The 14,657-nt window shown below is 35.6% G+C and overlaps 2 protein-coding genes across 2 annotated transcripts; one reads left to right on the top strand and one right to left on the bottom strand.

The window, feature by feature from the left end:
- Positions 1-438: 438 nt before the first annotated feature.
- On the top strand, positions 439-12,106 carry odf2a (outer dense fiber of sperm tails 2a). Its single transcript, XM_051092339.1, has 19 exons — positions 439-859; positions 1,565-1,684; positions 1,821-1,925; positions 2,027-2,200; positions 3,688-3,875; positions 3,956-4,094; positions 4,188-4,319; positions 4,405-4,479; positions 4,572-4,643; positions 4,736-4,852; positions 5,390-5,575; positions 5,957-6,066; positions 6,186-6,321; positions 6,480-6,590; positions 8,211-8,474; positions 9,651-9,751; positions 10,081-10,243; positions 10,337-10,462; positions 10,954-12,106. The coding sequence occupies exons 1-19, from the start codon at positions 857-859 to the stop codon at positions 11,125-11,127; spliced, it is 2,496 nt and encodes an 831-aa protein (XP_050948296.1). The 5' UTR covers positions 439-856; the 3' UTR covers positions 11,128-12,106.
- A 49-nt stretch (positions 12,107-12,155) lies between these two features.
- si:dkey-228b2.6 (uncharacterized protein LOC563918 homolog) lies at positions 12,156-13,080 on the bottom strand. The gene is made up of 3 exons (XM_051092350.1): positions 12,877-13,080; positions 12,618-12,801; positions 12,156-12,481 (listed from the first exon to the last, which is right to left on the bottom strand). The coding sequence occupies exons 1-3, from the start codon at positions 12,939-12,941 to the stop codon at positions 12,164-12,166; spliced, it is 567 nt and encodes a 188-aa protein (XP_050948307.1). The 5' UTR covers positions 12,942-13,080; the 3' UTR covers positions 12,156-12,163.
- Between the last annotated feature and the right edge of the window lie 1,577 nt (positions 13,081-14,657).

Here is a 14,657-nt window from a genome sequence, read left to right as displayed (position 1 = left end):
TGTTTTCAATGTAATAATAATAATAATAATAATAATAATAATAATAATAATAATAACAATAAATGTTTTTGAGCAGCAAGTCAGAACTGGAGAAATGATGCTAAAAATTCATCTTTGAAATCACAGGAATAAATGACATGTTACAATTATATTCAAATAGGATTAATAATAATAATAATAAATGTTTCTTTGAGCAGCAAATCAGAATACTGAAATGATTTCTGAAGGATCATGTGACTGGAGTAATAAATGCTAAAAATTCATCTGGAATTTCACAGGAATAAATTACATGTTAAAATATATTCAAATAGAAAACCAGATCTATTTATTCATTTATTCATTTATATGATTTTTCCAGCGCTTTTATTTTGAAAGCTAACTCTTCACAGTTTTTAGGCTTCTTCGCGTTTTCACATGTTGCTATTTGTGGGCTCACCAGCGTCGGTTTTACCAGACGCTGAAACAAAATAATAGACAGCATTTCCACAACTTGTTTATAGTTTCTGTTCGAACAAAGATTATCACTGGAATGTCGTTAAACTGATTCTAAGCTTGGTTTCGTTTGTATCCTTGACAGTAACTGCAGCTTGGGCCTTTGTTAGGCTTGGTTTCTAGGGACACCGTTGCTATAGACAGCGTAGTACATAACGTTGACCAAGGTCAGGCGATTTCCTCCAATCACGATCACGCACTTGCAACGAAACCTTTTGAATCAGCCAATCAGATGAAAGACCGATTACCCACCGGAAGAATGGGGCTTCGAGACTCTGGGATGATGACAAGAAAACAGAAGTAGTTCGCGAGTGTTTTTATGTACATTTTAGCCGTATCGACATATGAATGTTTGTAATTTCGCATGGTAAGATGGTTTGCAAATACATACGCTTTTTCGCTTTATGTTGTAACGACTTTGTAGTGTAGACATCTTCAAAGTATACTTCTGCTGCTTTATGTGCAGCTTCTCTGTCTTATGATGTCTGTTTCCATTTCTATTTTGGTGTCTGTGTTTATATAACGTTAAAGCTAGTTTCTGCTTCCGTTCGTTAGCAGGTTAATTGCATATTAGCTTGCAGCTCAGTGTCCTTGTTGGCTTTCATTGACTTCTGAATCCACTGGTGATGTAATGTGGTATATGTTTATATACATACATGTACTTGCATATAGATAATTTGTTGTCACCTTTACATTAAACCAGATGTCAGTCATGATTAAGAGGGTCTGTTTTGGTGATCTTGGTTTACCTCTGATAGTCTGGGGTACTGTCCTCTGAAACATGACCTGAAGATGTGTGAACAGTAAAATGATACTTCAGACATGTGTTCCTTAGTGCATAAACAAAGACTGGTACTTTACTTGAGTATTTAGTGTGTAGTTATGACTGGATGAATTGTATTTTTTTTAATATCTATCTATCTATCTATCTATCTATCTATTTATTATTACATGATGCTTTTTTGTTAGGTCATCAGACATGCAGTTTTTAAGACCACAAATATTACATGCAACCTACCAATTAATATCAATAAATAGGCCTATTTATTAATATTTCATCTTTTTTATGCAGAGAAAATCAACGAGAACAAGCTCTTCTTCCCCACCTCTGCACGTGCATGTGAACGAGACCACACCTGTGCACGTGCATGTGAAGAAGAGCACAAAATGCAGCCCTACCAAGACAGCCCAGGTATAACAGCTTGTGTTCTGTCAAAATACCCTTGGATAATTACAATTACACAAGAATAATGTCTATAAAGATGTGCAGTTTCAGTTCGTATAATACTGCTGAAAAATACTTAACATCTATGTCTTATATGTTCCAGGTTAAAACAAAAAGTAGCTTGCATCCTACGGCTAAGGTGAAGACGAGGGTCCCATGGATCCCACCTGGCAAGGTCTCAACACGAGAGACTTCATATAAGTGGGAGGTTAGTCAAATATTACATATATATTCCCATTTGTGCTTGTGCATAATTAATTTAAAGTAATAGTTCTTTGTAGAAGAAAACAATATTTTTTTTTATTTTAGGGACCATCTCATCGTCTGGAGATAACACCTCCACAGGAGCCCGAACGCTCCCAGTCTCCTCTCCGAATAGAAGATCTCTCCACTGATGAAGAAGAGGCACTGCATGGACGCATTAATCAGTATGAGAGGAAAATCGACAGCCTGATGACAGAGGTCAGCTCTCTGAAAAATGAGGTGAGAAATAAGAGGTTTAGTTTTATTGTCATTTTTTTCTTTCAGCGAAAATAGAGAAATATATCCCAGGAAATATTAATTCAGCAATTACAAACAAACTATTTAAACACTTATATATACACTATAGTGCAGTTTGGGGTCTGTAAGAGTTTTGTTTTAATGATTTTGAGAGAAGTCTCTAATAACAGTCAAGGCTGCATTTATTTGTATGAAAATACAGTATAAACAGTAAAACTGTAAAATATTACTACATCTTAAAATAAGTGTTTTCTATTGTAATATAGTATAAAATGTAATTTATACTTGTCATATTAAAGCTGAATTTCAGCATCATTACTCCAGTCTTCAGTGTCACATGATCCTTCAGAAATCATTCTAATATGCTGATGTGCTGCTCAAGAAGCTCTTATTATTATCAATATTGAAACCACTTTTGTTTTTGAAAACCAATCATGTTTGATCAACTTAATGCATTCTTGCTGAATAAATGTATTAATTTCTTAAATAAATCTTGCTAACCCCAAATTATAATTATTTTGCACACACACATATATACATTGCCATTTAAAGTTTTGGATCAGTAAGATTTTTAATGTTTTTTAAAGACATCTTTTCTGCTTATCAGGGCTGCAATTATTTGATTAAAAATACAGAAAAAAAGTAATGTTGTGAAATATTATTGCAATTTAAAATAATTGTTACTATTTTAATATACTGTAAAACAGAATTTATTCCTGTGATACAAAGCTGAATTTCAGCATCATTATTCCAGTCTTCAGTGTCACATGATTCTTCAGAAATCATTCTAATATGCTGATTTATTACCAATGTTGGAAACAGTTGTGCTGCTTTATTTTTTATTTTTTTGAAACCTGTGATACTTTTTTCAGGATTCGTTGATGAATGAAACATTACAAAGAACGACTTTTATTCAAAATAGAAATCTTTTGTAACAATTGTACACTACCATTCAAAGTTTGGGGTCCATAAATTTTTTCTTTCTTATTTTGTATGAAAGAAATTAATACTTTTATTCAATGTAAATTGATAAAAAGTAATGGTTAAGACTTATATTGTTAGAAAAGATTTCTTTTTACCTTTTATTTATCAAAGAATCCTGAAAAAACTATCAAAGGTTCCAAAAAATATTAAGCAACACAACTGTTTCCAACATTGATAATATATTAGCAAATTAGAGTGATTGCTGAAGGATCGTGTGACACTGTAGACTGGAATAATGGCTGATGAAATTTCAGCATTGCATCACAGAAATAAATTAGATTTTAAAGTATATTAAAATAGAAAAAATTTTAAATTGCAATAATACTTCATATTACTTTTTTAAATGCATTAAAAATCTTACTGATCCCAAACTTTTGAACGGCATTGTATATTTACAAAAGAATAGTAATTGAATAGTGTGCTATAATACAGTTAATGTGGTATACATGTGAAACAAATAAAGGGTGTGATGTTTGCATTTGCAGGTGGAGCTTCGTAAGAAGGAGCAGCTGCTAGAGCGTCAGTCAGAGAGGTTGAGCGCATCCCAGCGTGTCATCGCTGAGCAGGAGGAGGAGCTTGCAGAGGTCGCCCGGGAACTGGAGGCCACAGAGCAGGAGAACTCACGCCTACGAGAGTCCATGGAAAAGATGATGGAGGGGAGTGATTTTGGGAGGTATGATGAAATTGACATTTTAACATTTTACTACATACAACATATTTCAAATTTAATTTGAGCCACTTTTTCCTGTCTAGATTAGAGAGGGACAGCGTGCAGCCAGACAAAGATGTTCTACTCAGGAAGCTGCTGGAAGCAGAGATGGACAGCAATGCAGCCGCCAAACAGGTGTCGGCCCTCCGCGAAGCAGTCAGCCATATGTCCAGGAGCACGAGTGTGAGTGTGGATTTTTCCTAAACTTTGAAACAAGTTCATCACAACCTGTCAGAAACAGGTATGTATTAAAAATGTTTTTATACCTTTGTCCAGGAGAAAAGGATGTCGGGATCCGATTCAACACTCTTGGCCCGACAGAAAGAGCTCTTGCTGTCAAAGCTGGAGACTTTTGAAAGCACTAACAGAGCCCTCAGACATCTTCTGAGAGAACAGCACAGTCGAGAGGTACTGCTTTGCACAAATTCAAAGAATATTATTAGACATCTACAGCTATTAAGCTTTTCTTTGTTGCTGCTTTGTTTTATAACAGATGGACTCACTAAGACTCTTAGAGCAGAAAGATGTGCTTCTGAAAAAACTTTCTGATGTGGAAGCAGAAAATTCGGTTTGTTTGCATAAAGCATGTTGAACTATAAACAGGTGTTTTTTATTTTTTTATTTTATTTTTTTTTCACTGAACTCCTTTCTGCCTTCCAGCATATTCTTGTAAAGCTTCAGGACAAAGAGAGAGAAATTAACCAGCTCACTTCATTGCTAGAAAGCGAAAAGGTAAACTGTATTTTTAAGCATGTTTTTTAGACAATAACAATGTCTTAAATTGTAAAAACTTATTTGTGAGCACTTTATTTCCATTATAACAGGAGGGTGCAAAGACTACAAGTGAACTGTCCAAAGTCTTGGAGTCCACTCGAGCACATCTCCAGGGTCAACTACGCAATAAAGAAGCAGAAAATAACCGTCTCAGTGTTCAGATCAGGGTAATGCATACAGCATTGGTTTTGTAAACTGCATGTGCCACTGTCTTATTTTATAGTGTTTATTCTACGAAATGTCTATTTGATAACTAAATAACTTGATATAATGACCTTGGACCACAAAACCAGTCATAAGTGTCCATTTTCGAAATCGAGATTTATACATCATCTGAAAGCTGATAAATAAGTGTTCTAGTGATGTATGGTTTGTTAGTATTGGGCAATATTTGATCAAATACAGCTACTTGAAAATCTGAGGGTGCAAAATAATTTAAGTTGTTCAAATGAAGTTCGTAGCAATACATATAACTAATCAAAAATTAAGTTCTGATATATTTATGGTAGGAAATTTACAAAATATCTTCATGGAACATGATCTTTACTTAATATCCTAATGATTTTTGGCATAAAAGAAAAATCGATAATTTTAACCCATACAGTGTATTTTTGGCTATTTCTTCAAATATACCTATGCTACTTTTGTGGTCCAGGGTCACATATGGTGTATGAAATGTATGAAATTGTGTCCATTTGGTTCAGAATCTAGAGCGATCCATCAGCCAGCAGCAGGGGGAGTTAGAACACCTGCAGAATCAGTTGCGTGACCTCAGGCAGCAGGCGGAGGCTGATAAGGAGGCCCTGAAAAAAGCCACACGGGCACAGAAACAGCGGGCACAGCGCAGTGAAGACACTGTGGAACAGCTCAGTGCCCAGCTCTTGGAGATAGTGAGTTGAATAAGCTAAAAGTGTACTGCTTACACAGTTTCTTAAAATAACATGATAAATGTTTCAAGCAGTAGTATGCTGTTGAAAAAACTGCACAGTAACTTGAAAGTGCTATAATTTCTGGTCCATTTGTGACTCTAGAAATGAAAGGCTTACTATGTACAAGAATGTTTGAGAACAGTAAGTTTTATCCAGCAAGAATGCATTAAAACGTATTTTAATAATATTTTATAATAATGTAATTTTTACTGCATTTATTATCAAATAAATGCAGTCTTTGTGAGCAAAAAAAATCACAGACCAAACTTTTGAATGCTAGTGTAGATTTTGTGTCATTTTTCTATGCCAGTATGATATAAAAAGATAAAATGATCTTTACAGGAAGCACAGTTGGCAGATGCTATGTCAGCCGCAGAGAACTGGAGCAGTCGCCATTCAAAAGAGATGAAGGAAAAAGGACAGCTAGAGATAGAGATCACATTACTGAACAGGTCAGCGGTGATTTGTGTTCTTTGTATGATAATGCATAAATGCAAATCATAATTCTGAATACATGTAAACCTAGAGGGCTACCCAGAAGTCTATGCAAACCATTCTTGTGTATTCTTAGCCGTATTACGGACCTTACGGAACAGTTGCATGGGCAGGAAGAGAAAGCCCAAACAGAGAGAGACGGCCTGTTAGATCGCCTTCATGAGCTCAGTACAGAGAGCACTACTATACGCCTGGAGAACCAGAGCCTTAAGGTTTGTCTTTTTGCAGATGTACTGTCAAAATTTGTTGTTTTTTTTTAACAGTTTTTAGCCAGTCTCATTTTATCCCAAATCCCTCAGTGCTCCTTATGCCTTTATAATAAATCTGAAAAATGAATACAAATTAAAGCTGAATTGTTGTGCTTGTGCAGGCCACTTTGTCTGCCTTGGAAGAAAAGCTGACGTTGTCCCAGTCTGAGGTTCAGCAGGTCAAAGTTTCAGTAAAACAATATGAGAGCTTGGTGGACAGCTATAAAGCCCAGGTATGAGCATAATACTCTAACTTACTCAATCATTAACATTATCCTGCGGTTTCATAGACAAGGCTTAAGCCTCGTCCCAGCCTAAAATGTAAATCTAAGCTGTTTTAACTGAAAGAAAGATTAATTGTTTTGTCTCAAGATGTACACCAGTATTGTTTTTATCTAAGGCATATTTATAAAAAAACTACTTAAATGTCCTAATTGAACTATGGCCTAATCCTGGTTTGACATAAACCAGCTATATCACTCCATTGGACTTAAAAATGATGTCCTGTGCTGGTTTGAGTCATACCTAACAGGCAGGTCAGAATTTGTGGCCATGGGAAGCTCAAGGTCGTGCTCACATGCTGTTGGATCTGGTGTTCCACAAGGATCAGTTTTGGGACCTATTTTATTTATTATCTACATGCTACCTCTTGGCAAAATCATCAGTCGTCTGGGAATGTCTTTTCACTGTTATGCTAATGATACACAATTATATATGAAAACTGATACTCAACCATTGCCAACATCATCTTCATTATCCACCCTCACTGCTTGTTTGGAGGAGATACGGGCGTGGATGAACAACAACTTTCTCCAGCTGAACAGTTCAAAAACAGAAGCCATTCTCATTGGCTCTCCTCATCAGATTAGAACATCTACCATAAATTGTATTACATTTTCTGGCCAGGATATTCCTTTATCACCAGTAGACACCAATCTTGGTGTTAGATTTGACCCGCATTTAACCTTTGAGGCTCGTATCAAGCATCTCTGCAAAACATCCTTTCATCATCTTAGGAACATAGCTAGACTTCGTCCCACACTTACCCTACGTGATGCTGAGAAACTCGTTCATGCCTTTGTCTCATCCAGACTTGACTACTGCAATGCGCTTCTCATCGGGATTCCCAATAAGAGCATTCAGAAACTCCAGCATGTACAGAATTGTGCAGCTAGGATCCTAATGAGAGTGCGTAAATATGAGCACATCACTCCAATTCTTCAGTCTCTTCATTGGCTTCCCATTTTGGCTTGGATTGAGTATAAAGTTTCCCTCCTTACGCATCAGTGTATCCATGGCGATGCCCCTATGTACCTTAAAGAACTCCTTATTCCCCAGACCTCAGTACGATCTCTCCGCTCCACAAATACTCACAGACTCCTTCCCCCTAGGACTAAGACACGCACATTTGGGGATAGAACCTTTTGTACAGCTGCCCCTCGCTTATGGAATGCCCTCCCTGATCATTTGAGAGCTCCACAATCGTCCGATGTCTTTAAAAAGGGACTAAAAACACACCTTTTTAAAAAGTTTTTTTAATGTTTAATTTTACCCATTATCTGGTTGCTGTTCTTAATTCAGTTCTTATATTGCTGTTTTTATTACGTATCTTTTGTAGCACTTTGAGATTTTTCCTAAAATGTAAAGTGCATTATAAATAAAATGTATTATTATTATTATTACATAAGCCCTGTCTGTAAAACCGGGCCTATGATTTCCAGAATTTCAAAAGTTTGGAATTATTAAGATTTAAAATTGTTCTAATTTTGATTAAAAATACAGTAATATTGTGAATCTTTTGGAACTTTTTTGTGTCCGTCTTTAAACTCTGCTGTGTTTCTTTGAATTCATAGGTCCAGAAGACCCGTGCCGAAGCAGACGAGTACTCTGCGCGTCTGCAGGTGGCTGAAAGTGAAGCCCAGGCTGTAAGAGACGAGCTAGACCAGGAGATCCAGAAAGTCAGGAAGCAGCTTCAAGGTCGTTTGGCGGAGCTGGAGCCACTTCCTGAAGCTCTGAGACATGCCGAACTCCAGTTGCAGGAAGCTCATGAGAAAGAGCGCTTACAGGAGAGAAGAAACACAGAGCTTGGCACCTCCATTGCAGAGCTACGCATTAAGGTGTGTTTGTTCAGTATAAGTCCTTAAAATTGGATTACATATAAAGGGATAGTTCACTAAAAAATAAAAACTCATTAATTACTCACCCTCATGTTGTTCCAAAACTGTAAGACCTTCGTTTATATTCAGAAACAGGTGAAGATATTTTTGATGAATCCAAGAGCTTTTTGACCCTGCGTAGACAGCAAAACAACTGACACGTTCAAGGCCCAGAAAGGTATTAAGAACATCATTAAAATAGTCCATGTGACATCAGTGATTCAACCGTATTCAACAATTTCTTCTCTTATGTGTCAGTCTTCGATGCATGTTCATGACAATATGTGTCTGTCATAAACCCGCAGGAAAAGGCTGCCACGAGAAAGAAGAAATTGCTGAATAAAGCTGCTATTTTTGTTTTCTTTGCACACAAAAAGTATTCTCGTAGCTTCATAAAATTATGGTTGAACCACTGATGTCACATGGACTATTTTAACGTCCTTACTACCTTTCTGGGCCTTGAACATGGTAGTTGCGTTGCTGTCTAAGCAGGGTCAAAAAGCTCTTGGATTTCATCAAAAATATCTTTGTGTGGTAAGAAGATGAACAAAGGTCTTACAGGTTTTGAACGATATGAGGATGAGTAATTAATGACAAAATTTTTAAGTGAACTATCCTTTTAATGTTAAAAACACAGCCAGATATTTCCTGAAGAAAAACTGGATGAACAAAATTGTTAGCTACAAAAGCTTTTCATAGTGTTAACAACACTGCTGTGAACATGTGACTGCCTTCATTTACCATATCAATAGCTATTCAGTATTCAACGACTTGGCAGGGCCGTTGTCTTATTTCATATGCAAATAGGTTGGCAATTCCTAACTGAGACTGTAAAATTTACATACAGAGGAATTGAAGATACATTAGCAAGAACCTGTTTGATATTGAGGATAAGTGTTAAAACCGATGGTGGAAAATAGTTGTGTAAATCTAAATGATGACGTTTCTGTTGCAAGAAAACTTGACAAACATAAGTGGGGTAAAATAAGATTTTAAAAAGGGTATAATATGGGCAGTTTGAGTTAATTGGAGATATACAAACTGTAAAAGGCAGCTTTATTTTTAGTGACCTCCATTAATACATAAATGATCTTTTTATTGATAAGAATTTTATTTGTTCTGGTGGATTGCGTTTAGGCGGAGCAACAGGGAAGTCTGGCGGAAATGTTGAGACACAAGAACATGCTGCTGCAGGAAGAAAACAAGCAGCTTCAACACAAAGTAGAGGGTCTTGAACGGTCTGTCACTTTGTGCTTTTATCCCTCATTAATTTTTCTGTTGTTAATTTTAATGCTTAATCTCTTAAAGGGATAGTTTCAAAATTGTATGCATTTCTTTCTTCCATGGAACATAAAAAAATATTTTAAGAAATGTATTTTTTTTGTTCACTAACTGTTGTTGTTTGATTCCTAACATTCTTTAAACCGAGTCTTGGCATTAATTGTTGCATGCAATTTTTAAAATAATCATACTTGTTTGGAATGACATGAGGGTGAGTAAATTATAGTGTTTCTATTTTGGCATTTCATTTGGGGTTTCACATGCTCTTTCCTCTGTTTATCAACAGGAAGTTAGAGGAGGCTAACTCCCAAAACCGAGACCTCATCCAGGTCATTTCAAAACGTGAAGAAACAATTCATAGCAACCAGGTGCGTCTGGAAGAAAAGTCTCGGGAGTGCAGTATTCTAACTCGACAGCTGGAGGAGGCCCTGGACGATGCTCGTCGACAGGTCTGAACCACTATTTCCTTATAAACTCATGGATTCACTAATCTATATTTTTATTTTGCAAAGCTCTTGATGCTTAAAGATGTTGATTGATAGGTTACCCAGACCAGGGAGCGAGCAGCCTCTAAAGAGCGTGTTACCCAGTCCAAAATTGTCGACCTAGAGACTCAACTAAGCAGATCAACAACTGAGCTCAACCAGTTAAGACGAGCCAAAGAGGAGGTCAGTGAAATGTGACCCTGGACCACAAAACCAGTCATAAGGGTCTTTTTTTTTTTTTTTTTTTTTTTTTTTTACTGAGATTTATGCATCATCTGAAGGCTGAATACACAAGATTTCCATTGATGTATGGTTTGTTATAATAAGACAATATTTGGTTAAGATACAGCTATTTGAAAATCTGGAATCAGAGAGTGCAAAAAATCAAAATATGGAGAAAATCACCTTTAAAATTGTCCAAGTGAAGTTCTAAGCAATGCATTTTACTAATCTAAAATGAAGTTTTGAATATATTTACAGTTGGAAATTTACAAAATATATTCATAGAACATGGTCTTTACTTAATATCCAAATGATTTTTGGCATAAAAGAAAAATCAGTAATTTTGAGCCATTTTTGGATATTACCAAAATTATACCCATGCTACTTATGACTGTTTTTTTTCATCTAGTGTTACAAATATCAAATCAAAGCATCAATAAACTTTCTTACAGGCTGAACGGAGGTATCAGAGTCGTTTACAAGATGTCAAGGACAGACTGGAGCAGTCCGACAGCACAAACCGAAGCCTCCAGAACTATGTCCAGTTCCTAAAATCTTCTTACGTCAATGTGTTTGGAGATGCCGGTCTCACTGGGTCCTCGTTCCGTACACCTTCACCAATCTGAAAACCCTTTCAGGTGTCTTTTAAGACTTCCTTTACATGGACCGACATGTATTGGTCTACTTGTCACCACTGATGACCTCTTGACTTTGCTGTGCTTTGTACTTTAATCTTGAAGGATTATTTATTTGACATGGTCATTGTACTTGTTACTGTTAAGTACCAAGAAGATTTTGTTTTAGTATTACATATCCATCCTAGAATGAGAATTGTGGTCTTATAGACAAATTCTTGTCTCATTTTGCCCTGTCTCAAGATGGCCATTATGCAATAAACAGACTTCAAGCTATTATCTTCTTGCAAAACTTTTCTTCTTTAATTTACATAATGAAGATTTTACTGCACTTACTATATTCTTTAAGTTTTTAAAACATAGTTTGCTTTTTATCTGTAGTATCTGATTTGACCCTCTGTACTACCTAAAAGCTGTCAGTTGAAATTATATCAATATATACAGTATGATGATGGTCATGGGAAGCATAGTAATGGTTTGTAATCATGATTCATCCCTTATATCTATAAAATCCTGTTTAAAACATCACAATCACTTGCTTAAATTTGGATTTGCGTAGTATTTTAATTGTTTTAAGAAACAAAATGACAACAAACTCAGGATTTTTCATTTTACTATTCAGCCAAAGTTGTTTTTAATTATAACAGGGCAATTACGTGAATATTTCTATATAATAACAATGCAGATGTTACATTGTTGTCATCAGTAGGCCCAGAGCATAGAATTCCAGTAGTAAAATGTCTATTGGTGCTATACATTTACATTACTGTAACATGTTTAAAGTCATACTTGCACTTTTTTGTCTTTTATTTATCTCATTACCTGTTATGTGAAATATACAAACAGTAATGCTTCACTGTTGCTTATATGAAATGAAATAGTATGTGTATTTTTTAATTGGTAAGAATATTTTGTATACATATGAAGTGTATAATATGTACTTAAGTGTATTAAAGTATTTTGAAAACTGCTTCAGTGTGCAAAGAAAGGCCATTTCTCCATTTAATCCTCAATATCAAAATGTGTGTCAGTCCAATTGACTATTTTTAGGTGTAGAAGTTTTTCTTGATCCTGGTATTGACCCCCTTTGTTTCATTGCTCTGATTGCACTCTGCAAAACTATTGCTCGCTTCTGCCATTGCGTTGCTTTCCGTGACTCCTCTGCTAGATTCTTTTTGTATTCTTTTATCTGAAGCTGAGCAGCAGCTAATTTTAGCTGGTAATTTCTTTCTGTGGCCTGCAGACCTTTATAACAGTCACAACAGGATGATCTGGAGGAGATGGTGGATTCAGTAGGTGCTCCTTGTTGTGGAGGGAGATTTTCAGTGTCTTTTAGAATCTGATTCTGAAACACAAACTAAAAGTTTTAGCATTTTGAAGTGTAATTGTAAACTTGATTCTTTGTTAAAACCCTTTTGTAGAAGATTCTGTATGGATAAAATAGACAAGGCTCTAATAAACCTATAAAGATAGAGACTCACCTCAGTTTGTGTGAAATTAAATACAGTCGGAATCGCGTCTGAGTGTAAACACGCTGATCCAGATTCAAAGCAATCTGGAGTGAAATGAGCGGAGCACAGAGACGAGGATTCGGATGGAGTCCATTCCGCGTCCTTTCCCATATTTACTATCCAGAGGCGACGATGCTCCTCTTCTAAAGGGAATCTGAGAGAAACGGGATATTCAGTAACAGAACGGGTTTCTTTTACCATTAGACGGCAAACTGATCGGTAAACTTACTTGTAGAATGAGACACCGTGAATATTGTCGCTCGTGCCGTATCCGCAGAAATCACACGACTGCATCTTTTCAGCTGTTTACAGACGTTAACCGGAGTTCAGAGACCAGAGTAATGAACGTCCGAAGAATCGCAGGTTTTATACACTGTGCGACGTATTGATGGTTCTAGTTCATGTAAAAGGTGGTAATGGGCGATTTACACATCACCTGTGAATTGATATATTTGTGTTTTATTCACATAATGGTTGTAGGATGGTCTTTGTAGCAGCATGCAGACACACCCACCCCCCAAAAAAAGGTTGCAAAAAACGATAAAAAGTTAAATTACTAGAAAGAAAAGACTAAAAAATAATAATATCCCTGGTGATATGCTGGTAGGTATGTTTTGATGCTGGAATGCTGGTTAACCTAAGGTTTTGATGCTGGATTAAGCTGGTCTTTTGCTGGTCATGTTGCTGGTCAAGGACCAGCATAAACCAGCATCAAAACCTACCTAACCAGTATTCCAGCATCAAAACATACCTATCAGCATATGCTGTTTTTTTCACCAGGGATATTGGTGCTTCTTCACTTATCCACCTTATTCTTCAATGCCGGAGTGTATGGGCAAGACTTTCAGTTCATTAGCCAAAATAATGAGAGGATTAACAAAGCGCAGTAAACGGTGAAACTGTTTATACTACAAACCAGTGTGTCCATTAAGATAATGCATTGAAATATTGTGGTAAGACACACCAATTTCTAATATCAAGCAGTAAAAGGAGCTGGATGCGGAGACTGGAAGCTGGACATATCTGAGTTTTAACTTAAACTTTTTAAAATACTGAATTAGACTAAAATACATTTTATAGATAGATAAATAGATATTTATTTAGTTTATTACACTTTTTTCTTAGATAATTTTCCTTAAGGCAGATTTTGCAACTACATTGCTCCTCCCTGCTAAATTCTCTGTTTGTTTCACATATATTCATGAAATGCACATTGACATTCTTAAAATACCTTTTAGCAACAATTAGCTGGAGGAAAACTGGGGAACTGTTAAACAGAGTAATTCTCATCAATGGACAAAACTGGGCTGTGAAAGAAAGTGGGTACCACCTTGAATGGCTCTATAGGAAGATTTGGGTGATTTGCAAGATATTAGCTGCTATTGTCAAAAGAATAGGCCTTTAGCTTATTCTAAATGTGTGTGTGTGCATATATATATATATATATATATATATATATATATATATATAGTTAACATTTCTATTTGCAACCCAAAGCACTGTTTGCCTCTACCAAGGCCTTCTTTGTGATATTCCTGCCTCTTTAATTATGAATACTCTGTATGTATTCTGTTTCCCTCTTTGAAAGATTGTTATATTTACAAATATGTTTCATTTAATACCCATAGTACTGAGGTTTCTACCTCAGTATATATATATATATATATATATATATATACACACACACACACACACACACATATATATATATATATATTTGTTGAAATAGAAATTACTGAATTAAAAATTTATTTAGCAAGGATGCTTTAAATTACTCAGCTGTTTTAAACAAAAAAAATGTTTTTGAGCAGCAAATCAGAATACTAGAAATTTTTCTAAAGGATCATGTGGCTAAAGTAATGATGCTAAAAAATAAACTTTGTAATCACAGGGTTAGCTAAATTACAATATATTTGAATAGAAAACAGTTATTTTAAATAGTAAAAAATATTTCAAAATGTTATGTTTTACTGTCTTTTGGATCAAATAAATGCAGGCTCGGTGAGCAGA

Source organism: Labeo rohita, chromosome 21, assembly GCF_022985175.1.
Source record: "Labeo rohita strain BAU-BD-2019 chromosome 21, IGBB_LRoh.1.0, whole genome shotgun sequence".
In the NCBI taxonomy this organism is placed as follows: domain Eukaryota; kingdom Metazoa; phylum Chordata; class Actinopteri; order Cypriniformes; family Cyprinidae; genus Labeo; species Labeo rohita.
Note: the sequence above shows the minus strand (reverse complement) of the source record. Positions and strands in the feature narration are given on the sequence as shown.

Excerpts from the sequence above, each read along its gene's own strand:
- odf2a (XM_051092339.1), top strand. Across the intron at positions 3,876-3,955 it reads GAGGGGAGTGATTTTGGGAG|ATTAGAGAGGGACAGCGTGC; the intron begins GTATGATGAAAT and ends TTTCCTGTCTAG. Across the intron at positions 9,752-10,080 it reads AAAGTAGAGGGTCTTGAACG|GAAGTTAGAGGAGGCTAACT; the intron begins GTCTGTCACTTT and ends GTTTATCAACAG.
- si:dkey-228b2.6 (XM_051092350.1), bottom strand. The coding sequence starts at position 12,941 with ATGCAGTCGTGTGATTTCTGCGGATACGGCACGAGCGACAATATTCAC. Across the intron at positions 12,802-12,876 it reads CACGGTGTCTCATTCTACAA|ATTCCCTTTAGAAGAGGAGC; the intron begins GTAAGTTTACCG and ends CGTTTCTCTCAG. Across the intron at positions 12,482-12,617 it reads TTAATTTCACACAAACTGAG|AATCAGATTCTAAAAGACAC; the intron begins GTGAGTCTCTAT and ends TTTGTGTTTCAG.